The sequence below is a fragment of the Hemicordylus capensis genome, chromosome 10 (assembly GCF_027244095.1).
Source record: "Hemicordylus capensis ecotype Gifberg chromosome 10, rHemCap1.1.pri, whole genome shotgun sequence".
NCBI classification, from domain to species: domain Eukaryota; kingdom Metazoa; phylum Chordata; class Lepidosauria; order Squamata; family Cordylidae; genus Hemicordylus; species Hemicordylus capensis.
Genome location: NC_069666.1, coordinates 7,127,813 through 7,146,583, shown reverse-complemented (window position 1 = coordinate 7,146,583; position 18,771 = coordinate 7,127,813). Strand labels below are relative to the sequence as shown.

At 45.7% G+C, this 18,771-nt stretch overlaps 1 protein-coding gene across 12 annotated transcripts in view; it reads right to left on the bottom strand.

Annotated features, from left to right (window-relative positions):
- AGBL1 (AGBL carboxypeptidase 1) overlaps nt 1-18,771 on the bottom strand; it is a 371,201-nt gene that overhangs the window by 236,950 nt on the left and 115,480 nt on the right. For 10 of the 12 annotated variants that reach the window (XM_053272300.1, XM_053272296.1, XM_053272297.1 and 7 more), the window contains one exon: nt 13,354-13,534. In XM_053272300.1, coding sequence (XP_053128275.1) covers nt 13,354-13,534 — 181 coding nt within the window. Of the gene's footprint in view, nt 1-5,716; nt 6,031-13,353; nt 13,535-18,771 lie in introns of those variants that run through there. The other 2 variants (XM_053272305.1, XM_053272306.1) reach the window with 2 other exon arrangements.

The window sequence follows — 18,771 nt, the reverse complement described above, 5'->3', positions numbered from 1 at the left end:
ATAACAAGCCCTTTAACTTGGCACATGAAGTGCATTTAACATTGCTAGAGAAGGAGAATAGCAAGAGCCCATCATCAAAGGGATGGAACAACAGTGTTTGGGGTCATAGCTCAGTGGCAGAGAATCTGCATTGCATGCAGAAGGTCCCAGGTTCAATCCCTGGCAACATTCCCAGATAGGACTGAGAAAGACTCCTGCCTGAAACTTTGGAGAAGCCTCTGCCAGTCAATGTAGGCAAAACTGAGCTAGATGGACCAAAGGTCTGACTCGATAGAAGTCAGCTTGCTTTGTTCCTAGGTACCTGGCTGGGCTGTTCATTTGAATGTTAGGCCAGAAGAAGTTTGGGTTTGATCTAGAAAGGTGCATGCAATGTACAATCAGTGATGCTAGGGATGAATACACTAGACAGAGTTTGCTTGTTTCATAGAAACATAGGAAGCTGCCTTCTACCAAGTCAGATGATTGGTCCATCTAGCTCAGTATTGTCTACACAGACTGGCAGCAGCTTCTCCAAAGTTACAGACAGGGGTCTCTTTCAGCCCTACCTAGAGAGGCCATGGAGTGAACCTGGGACCTTCTGCATGCAAAAATGCTGGTGCTCTTCCACTGAGCTATGGCCCCATCCCCTGAAGGGAATGTCTTACAGTGCTCACTCATTTAGTCTCCCATACAAATGCAAACCAGGGGATACCCTGCTTAGCAGAGGGGACAATTCACACTCGCTAGCCCAAGGCCAGTTCCCCTCCCCAATCATGATCAAGCTCTCTCTCTCTCTCTCTCTCTCTCACACACACACATACACACACCACACACACACAAGCACCTCAGGGAACCAGCACAGAGCACAGCAAGGCCCAGTCCAATAATATCAGCTGGTGATGAGTGGCTGGTCTTGAGACTCTCACCATTCACAAAGCAGCCTGCCTGAAAGGCCCAGGGATGCAAGGAAATGAGGAGTGGGCGTGTTGCCACAAGTACAGTACCTGGCCGCTAATTAGCCGCTGTCCCTTTCCCTGCCTGCTCAGCGCTGCCTGGAGTACCTGCAGAGTGGCACCGAGCACATCCTACGTAAATCACTTTTTCTCTCTCTCCAAAAATCCTGCCGCAATCCCTCCCTGGCGGCCCCTTTCTTCAGCTCCCCTCTCGGCTTTTTATTTATTGTAATTACTTTAGTAATAAGATTTGTTTTCCTTGTTATTATATATATTACCACACAGGGCAACAAGAAAAACAACGGCAGCGACAGCGACAGGAAATAAGCAGGGCAGGGAAGAGTTATGCCTTTTATTTATCTCCGTGGCCATTACGGGGCCACTGAGCACGGAAGGGGGAAACACAAGCAGCAGAGGGAGGGGGGGCAGCCAGGCAGAGCTGTAAATAGAGAACCCAGCTCAGTCCTGGGGAGCAGAGATGTATGGGCACGCGTTTACCAAGGTGGCAACCGTGGCGCTAAATGAACCCAGCTCATATTTCATGTGGCCAGGCAGATAAAGCACGGAATAAATAACACACTGTAAGAGGGAAGGTAACAGGGGGAGTTCCTTGGGGCCATGAGCAGAGATGGGTGGTTTTCCAGAGCTGGACTGCAAAAAAACAAAAACAAAACAAACCCAGAGATGAGATATTGGTAAGGCTTCTCTGCACCATCGGATTTTAGTGCATTAAGTGGGATGCTTGTGGCCCTTTCCAGGTGGGCTCCTTGGTTCCACCCCTTGAGCTGCTATTTGGCATTTGGCTCCGGAGGATAGACATCAGCGGTCTAGACTGGCCTTGGGCCGAAATAAACAAACAATAGTAAGAACTAAAGAGACCCCAGAAGCCTCAAGCCTGCCCACTCCTGATGCAGAGAACTACTATTGTCTGCCTAGGGCAGGAGAGCTGGTCTTGTGGTAGCAAGTATGAACTGTTGCCTTTGATAAATAGACTCCAACTTAGTTTGCATTTGATGGCTGCATTTGCGTGAGAGCATTTGTAAGATATCCCCGAGTTCAGTCTTGGAAAAGCTGCTGCCAGTCAGTGTAGACAATACTGAGCTAGATGGACCAATACTCTGGCTCGGTATAAGACAGCTTCCTAGAGGCCTTTTATTTAATTTGTTTGCTTATTGTTCAAGGCGGTTTACAAAAGTTAATACAATGAAATTCCATAAAATCACATTAAAATGTTAAAAATCAATTAGGACCACAAAAGCATTTTTAAAAAAACACCCAAAGGCAACTTTCCTGTACTGATGGTTGAACTTTGACTACTGGGTTCAGGCTCCATACAGGTGTAGCTGACTGATATATATTGACAGGGCTTTTTTATACAGACTCTACATACAGATTTGAGGGAATTTATTTATATCTACAGTATATAAACCGCTTTGGGAACTCTTGTTGAAAAGCGGTATATAAATATTCATCGTATTTGCCATCGATTCCTGGCAGGATCCACACAGATCTGCCACCGGTAATTTCTTAGAGCCAGGAGTCTGGGAGTGGGGTGTCTGGAAGTTAGGCTGTATTTGAGGAGATAACGCACAGTTAACGCTGTATTTTACAGCCCTGAAACTTGAGATCTTCACTCAGGAACTGAACCTGGGACCTTCTGTATGCAAACCATGGACTACCATGGGCTTTGCCACAGAACTACGGCCCTTCCTAGCTGGGTATGCATTGTACATTGTTCAGGGGAAATGCAATGCTCCTGCCATGGCTATGGTGATTGCCACATTGAGCGTGGTTCTGCACATGTGACTCCCTCAAATACTGTTTGAGATGCTACATCGTTAGCAATGAGGCGTCTGGTGCGTCACTCCAAGATGTAGAAGGAAGGAAGAAGAAGTCGTGCTGTCATCCTGTCCCAGGCAAGCCACTGGTTCTCCCCAGTCTATTCAGGGAACACTTCCAGGTTAAGCCTGGATCTTCCTTTGGGCAATAATCAGATTGTGGGTACATGTCTGGGATCACAGGAACCTGCCTTAGGCTGAGTTAATCCATTGGTTCGTCTCACCCAGTACTGTGTCTACTCCATCTGGCAGTGGTTCTGCAAAGTCTCAGGAAAAGGTCTTTGCGAGCCTTGCTAGGGACCGAGCATGGATGGAGCTTTGAGATTGCATATAAGATGCCAAGAATTTAATCTGTGATGTTGGGAAATTGAGAGGGTGCTGTAGTTCAGTAGGAGAGCATCTGATTTGCATGAAGGAAGTCCCAGGTTTAATCCCTGCCATCTCCAGGTAGGGCTAGGAAAGACCTCTGGCTGGAACCCAGTTAGACGAGCCAGTATTAGGCTAGATAGACCAATGGCCTGACTTAGTAGAAGGCAGCTTCCAGTGTTCATCAGCTCAGAGATAGAGCACATCGCAGAAGGTCTCAGTTTTGATCCCTGACATCTCCAGGTTGGGCCTGGGAAGGATCTCTGTTGAAACTCTGGAGAGCATCTACCAGTCAGTGTAGACAATACTGAGCTGGATGGAGCAATGATCTGACTCAGCAGAAAGCAGCAACCTATACAAGGACATTCTGCATGCAAATCATGTGGTTTACCTCTGGACTACAGTTCCTGCATGACTCTCTTTGCTTCTCAAGCTGGCCACTGATCACCTGGTCTCCCTGTCTGCCTGTAATCAGGTCCTCCAGAGCCTCTGAGCTGGAAAAGGTAACAGGGTGCTGAGAATTCACAGGAATGTTTCACTTGGAGTGTGTGTGTGTGTGTGTGTGTGTTGTTGTCAACTCCAGGCTTGATCTGTGATCCTGCAGCTCTTAATCATGTTCAAATTAATACTTCTGGGAAGTGGGTGAAAAAAAAATTCAATCAAACTCAGGCATAGTTGGCAAGCAGTGGGAATTAGCATTTGGCAGCATTCATTATTGCTGTTTATGGCGATATAAATTAGGGTTTTTTACTGATGCAATTAATAACCCAGAATTTAGGTATCATAAATAACAATATTATCAGGAGCTGCAGTGTCTGAGGAAGACCAGCCAAGAGCTCAAAATATCTGAGAGAGCATGACTGGGGTGTGTGTGTGTGTGTGTGTGTGTGTGTGTGTGAGAGAGAGAGAGAGAGAGAGAGAGAGAGAGCCCTGTTTGTGGGAACGTAAAACAAATGGATATGTTAGGTTGGACTTGGGCCCAGACATTTCTCAGGGTATCAGCAGGAAGATGGGCGCCAGGAAAGATACGAGTCACTGTGAAGGAACGTGTTTGCAACTCTGGCGCGGCTGTGCATGGATACATGTGCAAATTGAACTGAATGTGCCCGAGTCGGCAACTTTTTTATTACCAAAATTCAATTTTTCTGCTGTCAGTAATAGCATTTCCCTTTACAGTCCCTGGTTCAGAAGTTTTCGTTCTAAACATTTACCAAGGCTGAAGCGACACTCACAACATGAGTTTTCCCATTCTAATCTATCAGCAATTTTTAATAAATGTTTACAAGCTTCTTTGAAGTCAAGCTGATCGGGACGTGCATATTTTTTTGGATACAACAGTTACCTATACTTTATTATTGTGAATTGCAGATGTATTGTTATCTCCAGTGACTTAATTCTGCAACAGCTTCCACAATTAAGTTATCTTGTTTTAGGAGATTGCTTGCTTGCTTCCAACCTTCCCACACACCTGATGGTAATATACTCAAATCTGGTGCCTCTTCAACACACTTATATACTAGGAAGCTGCCTTATACTGAGTCAGGCTGTTGGTCCATCTAGCTCAGTATTGTCCACACTGTCTGGCAGCAGCTGTCCAGGATTTCAGGCAGGAGTCTCTCTCAGCCCTACCTGGAGATACTTCCAAAGATTGAACCTGGCACTGGTTGCTGATATGTTTCCAGGCAGAATACAAAGTGCTGGTTATTACCTTTAAAGCCCTCAATGGCCTAGGCCTGGGATACCTTAGAGAGCGCCTTCTTCTGTATGATCCCCACCACACATTAAGGTCATCTGAGGAGCTTACCACCCGGACATCTGCTGGCGACTTGGAACCGGGCCTTCTCTGTAGCTGCTCCTGGGCTGCGGAATGCCCTCTTGGCAGAAATCTGTAGCTTGGGTTCATCGCTGGCCTTCAAGAGAGCCCTTAAAACCTATTTGTTTGGTCTGGCCTTTCAGGGTTTTTAAATGTTTTTAATTGTTTAATGGGTTTAAACTGTTTATTTGGTTTTGTATTGATTGTTTTTAAATGATCGAGTCGCGCATTTTGTTTTGTCCCTGTGCACCACCCAGAGCCTTTTGGATGGGGCAGGATAAGAATGTAAAAAATAATACATAAAAATAATTTGAGAAACATTTGCTGCTCACAGTTTTCAGATCAAATTAGCAAAAACAAACATTATGTAGTAACCCAATGAGTAAGGTTCAAATGTTTGTTTTTGCTAATATGATCTGAAAACTGTAAGCAGCAAATGTTTCTCAAATTATTTTTATGTACTATTTTTTATGTATTAAACAAAACGAGTGTGTTCCAGGAAGGTCCTGCTGGGATGAAAGCCTTCCTCACCTGGACTGTGTGCACTGCAGCATGACACCAGGTGATGGGGATGCTGGCAGGAACCCTTTCTAAATGCCACAGATTGCTATCATAGCACTGTGACCGAGGAGGAACTTTGTGGCACTCACAGAATGAGGCACGTTAAAGCAATGTAGGCTGGGGAAAATCCCTCTTAAATCAAGAAAGATGCTGCGATAAGTAGACAGAAGCGGCATCAATGCATAACTAAAGGGAAGGAGGCAAGATTTATAGAGGGTGTGTGCATGAGATGCAAAATCACTCGGGTAGTTAAAAAGTCAGATCCGAACGAGGATACTCAGAATAATCATCTTGTTCAAAATTGTCCTGGCTGGCTTCTTTATGAGCTTTCAAAGGAAAGGAGAAGATATTAATTTACACGAGCACCTTAAAAGCAGGGAAATGGAAAGTAGAAGGCTGTGCGGTGGGGAAGGGATAAGTCACTTAGGAACAGGAGTTGAGCCAAAACTGCTTGCATGCTTTTGTGAACATTTTCAGCTATGCCAAAACACAGGACCTCTTGGAGATTTTTCTGGTACTCCTAGCAAAAAAACAAAAGTTCACTTATATTAATTCCCTTTGCCTTCATTATCGGTTGACCTCACGTAGCCCAACTGGACTAGCTGTGGAGCCCTATGACATCATCCAGTGCTTGATCCCTGATTGGTTGGGACCCCCCTTGAAAAACAAATAGGAAGAGGGAATCAGCATCAGCAGCCAAGGGAGAATGGCACAGATGAACCTATGAAGCTACCTTGAGTCAGACCCTTGGTCCATATAGGGGCACTGTATTATCTACACAATACAGTCAGGCAGCAGACACCGATTTTCCCAGTCTAGCTGGAGATGCCAGGGATTGAGATTGCGTCTTTCTGCATGCACAGCATACACACTACCATTGAGTGCTAGAGTCCTTCCCCTTCAGGACCAGAGGTGCACCTAGGTAATTTTGGAGCCTGGACATAAAGTCTTTTGGAGGCCCACCTCTGCAAGTTAAGCATAATTTTTTAATACGTAGGTTCCTGAGGGCAGCATAATTTTTTAACACGTAGGTTCTTGAGGGCACAAACCACACCACTCAGGACAGACGAAAGATGATTGGGAGGGGCAGGGGGTGTGGAGGCCCTGGACTTTGGCCCCGATGTGCAGGGGTAAAAGCACCTCTGTTCAGGACTAAACGGGAGACTGCTTAGTGCAGCTTTGCTCAGGAGTCTTTTATTCCCTTCCTATACAAACTGCTGTAAGTCCCCCTCCCCATTTTTTTCCGCTGAAAAGCGGAATATTTTAAATATTTTTTTTTATTTTTACAGCATTTAAATACCGCTTTTCAACAAAAGGTTCCCAAAGCCGTTTACACATACATACATACATACATACATACATACATACAATGGCTCCCTGTCCCCAAAGGGCTCACAATCTAAAAAAAGAACCATAAGACAGACACCAGCAATAGCCCCTGGAGGGATGCTATGCTGGGGATGGATAGGGCCAGTTGCTCTCCCCCTGCTAAATAAAATGAATCCCCCGTTTTCAAAGGTGCCTCTTTGCTCAGTTAGCAGGGAACTTTCCTTGAAAACTCCTGTGGAGGTTTTCCGCATATAAACGTTAGTTGGTCAAAAAATGACAATAATCATACCAGCACCTCACCAAAGTATGACCTGCACAAATGACACAATGGTAAATTCCATAGAGGTTTTCAAGCAGAGTTCATTTGCCTCTGAACATGAATGTACAAAGCAGCCTCATATGGAGTCAGACCACTGGCCCATCTAGCCCCCGTCTTGCTGTGGTTTAGGTGAGAAGCAAAGGCTGCGTTTTTCCATTGGGTCTTTCCATTCTGTTTCTGTCGCCATTGATACATGCCTCAGTCAGGACCCCCTTTGCTGGCAAGGCTGGGGAGCCAAGCTGTCCTCATGTCAGGGTGTACATTTCCAAAAGGAGAGCTGTCCGCCTAATAAGGACTCAAGTCAACAAAGAGCTGGTCCAGATGAGGTTGCATCAGCACCCGCAAGGCCCCCATTGAGCACCTTTATAACAGGCCCTGTTGCTCCACCCCTTTTTTGGCACACCAGCAGGTCTTGATCCAGAGCAGGCATTCCCAACTGGTGTGGCACTCCAGTGCAGTGTTCCCTCTAACAGGGATTCCCGGATATTGTTGACTACAGCTCCCAGAATCCCCAGATGTAATGGCTTTTGCTTGGGGATTACTGGAGTTGTAGTCAACAACATCGGGGAATCCCTGTTAGAGGGAACACTGCTCCAGATGTCGGTGGAATATAACTCCCATCATCCCCAGCTCTAATTTATTGTGGCTGGGAATGATGGGAGCTGCAGTTCGGCATCAGCTGGAGCACCACAAATTGGGAACCCCTGCTCTAGAGCACAAATTAGGGATGTTCCCACAACCATTCACTGGGTAGGAAGACAGGCATCCTACCCAGCTTCTGAAGCTGTGTGTGCTCCCAATTTTTGGTCCTGTGTGAGTTAGGTCAGAGGAGGGGAAAGTGATTGTGTGGGAGGAGGGTGCTGGCTCTGATGGTCTCACCCTACCCAGCGTATTACCAAGGCAGGAGGAAATGCCGTTGGAGCCTGCACCCACCTCCCACATGATCACTTCCCTTCCAGCCTAGCTTTTTACTCAATTGGGAGTGTGCACAGGTGGTGATAGGAAGGTGGTGGGGCATGATCCTTTAGGACCCTCTGAGTTTAAGGGAGTCCCTGTTTCTGTTTTGCTACAGCATTTTCTTTTCTTTTTCATTGTTTTAATAAGTATCTTGATTTTAAATGTGTGATGTTGTTTTAGTTCAAAAGGTGGGATATGACACTGTACAATAAAATCAAAATATGCCCTTTGGAAATCTGCCCATTGCATAGCTTTGCATACGCTATAGCTCTAGACTCTACTTCTCCATCTGTAAAATGGGAACAATTGTGCATATTATTCAGGGAAGGGTGGCCACAATCAAGATGAACAAGCTTTAGAAGTGGTGTAGCTGATATCTAGTAGGAACCCAGAGAATAGGTTTTTTCTTCCCCGCCTCCAGGAATCTCCCCTGCAAAAAAAAAAAAAAGTCACCTGGAAATAGCAAGAAAGGTCAGATGGTCCCTCCAGGCTTCTTTCTACCAGAGATTTTAATTAAGTGCGATGATAATGGAAAGATGGGAGTGCAAAGATGTTTGTCTGGCCCTCTGAATCCCAGAGAGCTATGAGGTGGGGATGTATGTGTCGTATTTGAAAGCCAGTTCAGGCTGGTAGCCATTATTAGATCCTTTAGAGTTCCAAATTGCATTCCCTTTAAGCTGTCATATTGGTGACACAGCATGAAAGGTATGAGGAAGAAGAGCAGCACTGTGAAGATCCTGGAGGGAGAAATCAAAGCTTCTGACCAACCCCTTCCAGGTAAACTTTTGCCCCTGATTCAAAGAGAATTCGCCAGAGAAACTAGATTAAGCACAGCTAAAAATGTCTCTCTCTTTCCCCTCCTTTGCCGCATTTCAGTTGCTGATCTGGTCCTCACATGTCCCGCACTGCCACGACAGCAGGCAGGTCAAAAGAACGCAAGGAGAAGCTGCTGACACAATAAGTGTGCCTTGGCACATGCTCTGTCTCAAACAGCTTGGAAGGAGCAAGCAAAGTTTTTCTCTCTCGCTCAGCCCATTTCTGAGGGCTGGGAAACCTTGCTTGCTTCCAGACTCACAGGCTCCGTTCGTCCTCATTATATGGTGGCAAGAATGCTGGCCTACTTGGCACAGCCATCAGAAGGAGAATGTGGTAGACTCATTCGCATGAGGATAGATAGGCCAGAAGAAGTGTCTTACCCAAGTTTGGGAGCTGCGCGTACTCCTGATTTCTGCTTGTGTGAGAGTAAAAAACAAGGTAGGAGGCACAGGCAGTGATGGTCTGCTAGCCTCCCGCTGGGTAGGAAGGCTCTGTTCTATCCAGCAGTTGTTCTACCCAGCTGATAGATGAGGGAGGAGGAAAAGATTTCCTTCCTACCAGCAGGAGGCTAGCAGATACTAAGCCTGTCCACACAGTCATTTGAATATAGGTTTAATGTGGATTACCAACATTAGTGTGATTGGCCAAGGTGGCCAATCACAATGTTAGGCCAAGGTGGGAATCTCAGGCTATAAACTACCTTGGCATGGGTTCACACAATCATTTCAGTGTTGGTAACCCACATTAAACCGAGATTTGAATGATTGTGTGAAGAGGCCTAATACTGCCTGCACCTCTACCTTGTCCCCCCACCACACACACACAAGCAGAAACTGGGAGCTCACACAGCTCCCGGACGGGTGGGACACTCCTCCTGCCCTATTTATCATTGTGTGAATGAGCCTTGTATATGATATGCATTCAAGTCCTAGGATGAGCCAAAAAGTCCTCCCTCACTTTCATTGACTCTATCATGGGTGATGAGATTGGGGAGGGGCCATTTCCACTATGTGTGAAGGAAAATGGTGCCCTTGACAGTAATGGTGCTCCTACCTGAGGCCAGCCTTGCCCCCATTTCCCCCCACAATTCCCTTCTGAATGTGTAACCTCAAGAGAAGTGCAGCCACCACCAAACAGGAGGTGGTGAAATAAAACAAATTCATGGGGCAAATTCACCCCACCTTTGGCCGCTCCACAAACCTCCCTCAAATTTGAGCAGAGTTGTTAATCAAAAACATGAATCTCAAACCTACTTGGAACATTCAAAAGTGCTACATAAAGGCTAAGCAATATTGTTGTTGCTGCTGTTGTCAATATTTTTGTTGTTGTTGTTGTTGTTGTTGTTTACACAGTCAGACAGGTGTTATTGACTGTTTTATCCAGACATAGAGTCCTTCCAAGGACCTGGGATGGCTGAATTTTATTATCAATGTTGTTGCTGTTATTATCATAGATATCGTCGCAGAATATAGGCTGTTGCCAGTAAAGTTGGTTTTTGTAATTGGCTGATGGTGATTTCTGTATTATTATTATTATTATTATTATTATTATTATTATTATTATTATTATTATTATTTCATTTTTTTCTTCTGCCCATGATCACATAGCAGTGCTCCCAGGGGCATTCTGGGGGAAAGGGATGGCTGCAGGTTGCAAGTGGAGCTACTGCTTCTGCCTTTTCCACAAAACATAGGTAGCAGTGGTGAAGACAGGTGAACTGAGGGTTTGGCCCCCTTTGCCACAAACTCTCCCTTTCCAAAGAGAAATCTTGCCCTAATCTCAGTTATGAGGGTATCCCTCTTTTCCTCTGTGAAATGCTGGAGGGCATGTGATCCTAGGAACATAAGGAGCTGCCTTATACTGAGTCAAACTATTCCTCCATCTAGCTCAGTATTGTCTATATCAATTAATAAAGTACATCTTATTTATTTATTATTTCTTTTTCTATGTCAACCGCTTTGAGAACTTTGGTCGAAGAGCGGTATATAAATATTCATAGCAGTAGTGCATCAGGGCTGAAAAACCTTGGTCCTCCTGCAGATGTTGGACTACAACTCCCATCAGCCCTGACCATAGGCCACTGTGAGAGGGGATTATGGTAGTCCAAAGACAACTGGAGTTCCAAAGTTGTGCAGCCCTGGTCTACACTGACTGGCAGCAGCTCTCCCAAGTTTCAGGCAGGAGTCTCTCCCAGCCCTACCTGGAGATGCTGCCAGGGATTGAACCTGGGACTTTCTGCACGCAAGCAGATGCCCTCTCATGGAGCTGCGGCTCCAACCCCTAAAGGGAATATTCTTAACAGCAGATGGTGTTCACATGTCAACACCCACCCAAATGAAAACCAGGGAGGACCCTGCTTAGCAAAGACAGTTCATGCTCACTACTGCAGGGCCAGCTCTCCTCCCTACCAGCTCTCCTCGTCTCCTCCTAAGCATGTCTTCCTCAGATGCAAGTCCCACTGAGTGTAATGGGGCACGCTCCCAAGAAATTGTGCATACATAGTTTTGCAGCCAAAACTCAGATTAACACATAGACTGATCAAGGAGCTAATGAATAGCTGATTACAGCAATGTGGATTTCTTTCTTTTTTACTACATATTATTCAAGGTCCCCTACCCTAAAAGGGTTTTCGGCACTGACATTGTTATAAATGAACAGCCTCTCTTGATTCAAGCAATGTGTTTTAAGATAATTTGCCAAACAACAAATGATTTCTTCTGTGTTAATCAGTCAAGGGGAACTGTTGTCTTCATTAAACACATTCACAATGTCACTTGTACTAAACTGCTGTAATATTTATGTTAATTCACTAAATAGCTGATTAATTGGTTAAAAAGTAGGCAGTTCATTTAACCGAAAAGCAACAATCAGTGCACTAAATACAAACTTGGAGAACGATCGTATTGAAACCCCCAATGGTAACTGAGGGTGCGTGCAGCCAGACACGCACAAGAAAGAAGGCATCAAATGTCATGAGACATTGACGATTGTTCAGACTGAGCTGAATTCTGTCATGTTCTGATTTCAATTTGTCATGATCAGCTAGATTTTCAAGTGGTGACTAAAAAAAACAATTATCCATTTTCTCAGAGGCTTAGTGGGGGCAGCCTGCCAGGCAGGGTAACTTCTTGGCTCAATACCTGCAGCCTAACACAATACAATGCATTCTGCTGAATACATCCGTCAAAGGAGGAGACAATCCGCTACATTTGGACAGCTGCTGTTGCCTGAAAATTAGGTGCCAGCAGTTTGTATGACACACAACAGTTTCAGAGCAACACCAGTTTATCTGAGTAGGAAGACCTTAGATTTTCAGCAGTTGTACCTCTAAAAGCCCAAAGCTGCATTAAAATCCCCAGAATTTTCCCAATCACTCCTCCAATGGGTCTGCTGACACCCCCTGACTTTTATAAAGACGTCTAGGCCAAGCTTCATTGCTGTCTGAGCAATGAAGAGACCTGCTCTTGCTGTCTGCAGGGTTCCTCGGATGTTGGGTCTAACAGCAATACACAGTGTTTTAATGCACATAATGGTCAGATATCCATTTAGAAAGCTCAAGTTTACTCAGCTATTCTTTGTCCAGCCAGCAAATTGAAGGTTATCTCCAAACTGTAAAATACAGAAAAATACCAACGTCCTATTTTTCTTGGAGATGGGCGTTCTGGAGGTGTCGGGAGCTAAATAAGTGATGTTCAAATGGTACACTGAACTTCTGACTGCTTATTTTGTTAGCATGTGATACACTGCCCTCCCCACTTCTCTGTACCATTCCTGCTAAAGGCATGCAGTTCTTCCTGTCTCTAGGCCCTGTATGATGACGGTTCCCCCCTCCATCTCTTTCCTTCCTTTTGGTCTCTTCGGCTTCCCAGTGCAGAGTCCCCGCCTCTCAAACCCCATCTCCCTTTACCCCCTGTGGTATATATACATGCAACACTTTCTCTTTCTAGGTGCTCTGTGGATTCTTGCCTCAGCCCCTCCAGTCCCCCAATGCTGCACAAGCTTGACTGTTCAAGGCATCCTTGTAATGTTTTCCTCTCAGCCATTCAGCTTCTGCCATCACAGTTGCATTGGTTTTCAATCTCTTGGGTGCTCTGATTTCCAGTCCCCTGGGCCTGGGCCTTCCCTCACTCCACCCAGCACTTTAAAAAAAAAACATTCTGTGACATCACATCAACCTAGACATTAGCTGTTAAGACTTTCAAACAGGTATCAGCCTATTTTTAGCCAAACAGATCAAAATTAAGCAGTTTCTCCTCACTGGGAATAACCAGTGATACCTTAATTTGGAACATAACAGACTCCATATTAGCATCCTTGTTTCGAATTGCTACAGTTGTACTGAAATCCACAACTTCCATGGGCCTTTTAAGGGTTCAGCCTTCACAGACCACAGATAGCTGCGACATTCATTGTATCACTCACTTGCCATTGATGACGCCATCTGGATTCAGCATGGGGACAACCTTGAAGATGAAGCACTGCCTCAGCAGATCAGCAATGGGGTCGCTGCTTATGAGGAACTCCAGGGTCCCCTTCATTACCCAGCTGGCATTGCTCTCTCCAGGATGGACCCGTGCCATGAGCACCACATAAGGCCGGTCACCTAAAAGGGAAAAAAATGATATTTAAAAAAAAGAAAAGAAAGGCACTCTCAGATGCATGCATGCATGCTATGCATTCACACACACCCATTAAGAACTGTCAAGCCAGCTCCTAAAACCAGTTTAGGAGATCCTTGTGGTTAGAATGTTCAACTAGAACCAAGGAGACCTATATCTGAATCACCATCTGGCCATGAAGCTTACTGTGTGATTAGGGGTCAATCACTATCTTGATCTAAACTATCTCACAGCATTGTTGTGAGCATAAAAAGGAGCCCGAAAGAGCTCCCTTACAGACCACCCTGAGCTCTGTAGAGGAAGAGTGGGATATAAATATGAATAGTAGTGGTGGTGGTGGTGGTGGTGGTAGTGATGGTAGTAGTAGTAGTAGTGATGATAATTCATCATCATCATCATCATCATCATCATCATCATCATCGAACAGGGCGAGGTACAGTATAGAAGGAGGATCTCCAGCCCCATTGCTTGTATTGGTTGCAATAACTAGAAACCATACAGGCATAGAAGGGCTTCAGGACATATGGTGCCCTATTAAGTAGGAAGGTAACTTGTAAGGCCCTTATTTATGGCCTCATGTTGAGCATTATTTCTCAAGTTTGCAGAGATCGTGCCAGGGTCTCTCTTATTCAGGTAATGAAGACTCCTAAACAGCCATTTGAGCTCCTTTCAAAGTGTGCTGGTAAAGATGGAAGGAGAATGAAGAATCCCCTTTCTGAAAATGATGAGCACCAATCTGTCTCTGATTCAGTGATTCACTCAGCAGAGAGAGACCTTTTCCCTGTTGTGGAAAGCATCTGTTGATAGCATCATGCTAAACCCAAGGCTCTTTTTTTCTAGATCTGCCCAATCACAAATGAAAGAACAGCCAGTTGCTTAGGGGGCACATGGATTCAGAAGAGCCTCCTTGAGGAAGGACAGTGGATGGCCTGTACTTCTCCCTAAGAGATCAAATCCAAAACTCTGATAGGGAAGGCTGGGAAATGCCATGCCATGTTTCCTAAGTTTCTAATCATAACACTTCAGCATAGATAGTTGCCTTGTACTGAGTCAAACCATTGGTCTATCTAGCTCAGTATTATCTGCATTGACTGATAGCGGCACTAGAAGGTTTCCAAGGAGTCTCTCTCAGTCCTACCTAGAGAGGCCATGGGGTGAACCTGGGACCTTCTGTTTTTCACAGACCTGCCAGGAGATGCTGCCAAGGAATGAACCGGAGACCTTCTGTGTGCAAATCAGATGCCCTATCACCAAAAGTGATGTATTTTTGTCTTTTATTATTAATAATAATTAATTAATATTATTATTTATTATTAATTAATTAAACGGGAGGAGGGACTAAGTGTTTCTTTTGAATATAGGAAGCTGCCTTATACCAAGTCACACCATTGGTCCATTTAGCTCAGTACTGTCTACCCAGACTGGTAGCAGCTCCCCAAGGTTTAGGGCAGAAGTCTCTCACAGACCTACCTGGAGATGCCAGGGAATGAAACTGGGACCTTCTGCATGCAAAGCAGATGCTTTTCTACTGAGCTGTGGCCCCATCTCTCTAAGGGGTGTATCTTACTGTGCTCACATGTAGTCTTCCATCCAGATGCAAACCAGGGTAGGCCCTCTTTAGCAAAGGGGACCATTCATGGTCACTACCACAAGACCACCTCTCCTCCCCTTCTTCGTCTCTAGAACTATGCAGGACAGGCTGATGTAAAGTCAATATGGGTAATGAGAGGGCAGTTAGAACATAAGAACAGCCCTGCTGGATGAGGCCTAAGAATGCCCATCTAGTCCAGCAACCTGTTTCATACAGTGGCCCACCAGATGCCGCTGGAAGCCACAAGCAGGAGTTGAGGGCATGCCCTCTCTCCTGCTGTTACTCCCCTGCAACCGATACTCAGAGGTATGCTGCCTTTGAGGCTGGAGGTGGCCCACAGCCCTCTGACTAGTAGCCATTGATAGACCTCTCCTCCATGAAGATATCCAAACCCCTCTTAAAGCCAACCAGGTTGTTGGCTGTCACCACATCTTGCGGCACAGAATTCCACAAGTTGATTATGCGTTGTGTGAAAAAGTAGCTCTGTTTGATAAGAACCTAAGAACAGCCCTGCTGTTTACTTATCTGTGCCTGTAACTTATCTGTGCCTTCTGAGTAGAAGGCCTTGCCCAAGGAGGTGTCCAGCAGCTGACAGGCCTTCGTCCAGAGCTGACTGGCCACACTTGGCAGGCCCATCCTGTTCACTACACAATCTGGGCCATGAAGTACACTTGAGGCAAAAGCACAAATCTCTGTTCTTTGCAGTGGTATTGAACTGCATGTTTCCCATTTCCAGATAATTTCATTTACTGCTCACTCTCGCTCTCTCTTTCCTATCGCCATGATTTAGAGCTGTTCTGGGGTCTCATTGCCGAGCGCAGCTGATGGGACTGTGCAGCTATGGCTGGCAATTGGACTCCGGAGGGCCCCTAATGGACAACAGCTGCACAAGCAAACACAATGTGCCCAAAAAGCTTCGGCAATTCTTCTCTGTTCCCAGCGTGGGGGAAGGAGCAGCATGTTACCTGAGAGGCCTTGCTCGGGCTGGTGGATGCTGCTCTCTGTCAGGGATGAGCACTGATTGATGAAATGAATCTCTCCACCATGATCTGCTGGCACTCTCTGCAGAGTGTTTCCGGGGTGTGCCCCCTGGTACCTCAAAGATGCATAACCACTTTTGCGTGTCAACAGAGTAGAAGTGGGTGTGTGGCATGAGTACTGTCTGACCCAGCCAAAGCCAAACTGGTTCAATGTCACAGATTCCACCCAGCCCTGTGAGCTTTGTAGGCCTCCCAGGGTCCACTTTGCCCTTAGAAGTGTGGGGAGGAAGGCAACCGTGCTCTAGAAAATGTACAAAGTAGGGTTCTTTTATCTGGGATGGGCATCCTTTTCCACTGACGGTGCAGTATCAGGAGGGACACACATGGAGCGGTGAGGGAGGAAAGGGACATCCACCTAGCCAGCCAGTTCAGCTGAATCAACCCTGTCAATCAAAGGGGTGACAGATGTTACAGCCAGATAGCCATCACATCCATACAAAATCAGATTGAGCTGAAAGTTCATTCAGCTTGCATTCTGGAAAGCTGGGGGAAGGTCATCCCCAGTGCACCTTTCCCCAACACTCAGTTTTGCAGTGATTCTTCTCTGCAAAGCAGCCATCTTCTCTACAGCTTCCATCGTTTTCTCCCATGATTCCCCTCTGAATGATGCTACATCACCATATAGTGTGATTTCAAGAGGAACTGGAGAGGGGCAAAGATGGCAACTACCAGCCTCTGAAAGGAGCACCATTCCCAAGATACACCTTCAAATTCCATCTGTCCCCCCTGCAACAAACAAACAAACAAAATTACCAGAATGCACTCTCCAATTTCTCCACCCACCCACCTTGCCAATCTGGAGTGGTGAAATTGGGCAATGGCAATTCCTGCTCACTCTGACACAGCATTCTCCTTTACTGCCACATAACCAGAAGACCGTGTCCACCCATTATGTGAAACACACTTACAATCTATGCACAGTGAACACATGTACTGCTTTGTATGCATTTATGTATTCATAACATGTGAATAGCTGTACATGCATACATTTATTGTCGATCACAGATGCAGATGACCAAACTCAGAGGAGAGGAGAGGAGAGGCGAAAGGAGAGGAGAGGAGAGGAGCTGTCTTTCTCCTACATCAGTTCAGACCTAGGTAACAAAGCCAAGTTACCCAGGTCCAAAGAGAGCAGGGGTGAGGGAATTCCGTGGGCCCAGATGACCAGAGAAAGCTGGGTTTGCGCCCTCCTACCCAGCTTTTATGGTCATGAGAACAGCCCCATAGTTATGCAAGCCAGCCAGCCCCTTAGGCTAGATCATGTGCAGTACTCATAATCTCAAACAACGGGGTCATCCTCCTGATGAAAATTGTCTGTGCGGCCCTCTAATTCACAGGTGCCTAAACAAAATGCTTGGCAAGCATCCAGTTGCTTTGCAAAATATATTCAAGTTGTGCAAGGTTTCATAATGGGCAAAGGCTCTCCAAGGCTACCCTCGAAGGCCAGCTCTTTAAAAGCATTAGGTGACAGCTTTGAGCTGAGCCCTTATTGGATTCTGGGGAAGCTGCCAGAGAGCTCAGGTTAGCTATTTATCTCCGCAAAAACCTCATGTGGCACATAACCTTCTCTGGGAATGTAAATAATAAAAAGGGGGGAAAGCGCAGGAACCTTTTTCTGCTACATAAAGTCTCATCCAACACATCACATCTTGTTACACTGCATTACGTTCTGACATGCCCAGAATACAACACAAGACCACTAGCAGATGCCAGAGAGACAAGAGCAGAGGTGGAAGAGGAGCAAGGGCCACCAGCAGTTTCCCCCCTGCCTCCTGGCACAGCTCCAAGCTACATGACAGGCAGAAATTCAACACCTTTTCTAGGCATGGCGATGCAGAGATGTGGATGCTTCGTCAGCTGGACATTTGCCTGCTACCTATGTATAAAGGGACAAGTTTGAAGGAAATGCCTCAAAATTAGGGCTGGGCCAAATGGTGGAAAGTTTGGCTGAATCTGGGGGAAGGAGTCAAGGGTGAAAAGGGGGACAAGGGCATCTCACCTCCTCTTTTGCACTTGGGGGGCAACTTGGTGGTTGAGAAGAGAAAACTCAGTGGCACACTTCCAAGCTCCTTTCAGTTGGTGGGCACCATTTCCCAATCCCATTCGAGATGCAACATCTCCCTGGTGAAGTTTCACCTCAGCCTTAGATTGAGCTTTCCACATATGAGCAATACAAGTCTTTGTTTGGGGTGAGCATATTCAGTACTGGCGTTCAATCTTTCACAAGAAATGTTGTCCAGCTACAGCCAAGCAAGAATACTGTGGGCGCATCTGATAACATATCTCCTGTCATTCAATTAATCATTCAGAACAGTTATCCAATAGGCTCTAATCAAAGGGCATCCCCACCACATGTGAATATATGTACTACTGAGGTCATCCTGTCCTCTTGTACTTTTGATCTTTTTAAAGAGTTAGCATCTGTATGGTGTTTCTGGGCACTCAAAGTGCTCTATGTGTATTAACTGGTCATAATCTTTACAACAACCCTGTAAGGTAAGTGAATATAATTATTCCCCATATTGCAGCTGGGGCTGAGAGCAAGCAGCAGATAAGAACCTGAACCAGGAATTTCATAGCTCAGTCGTTT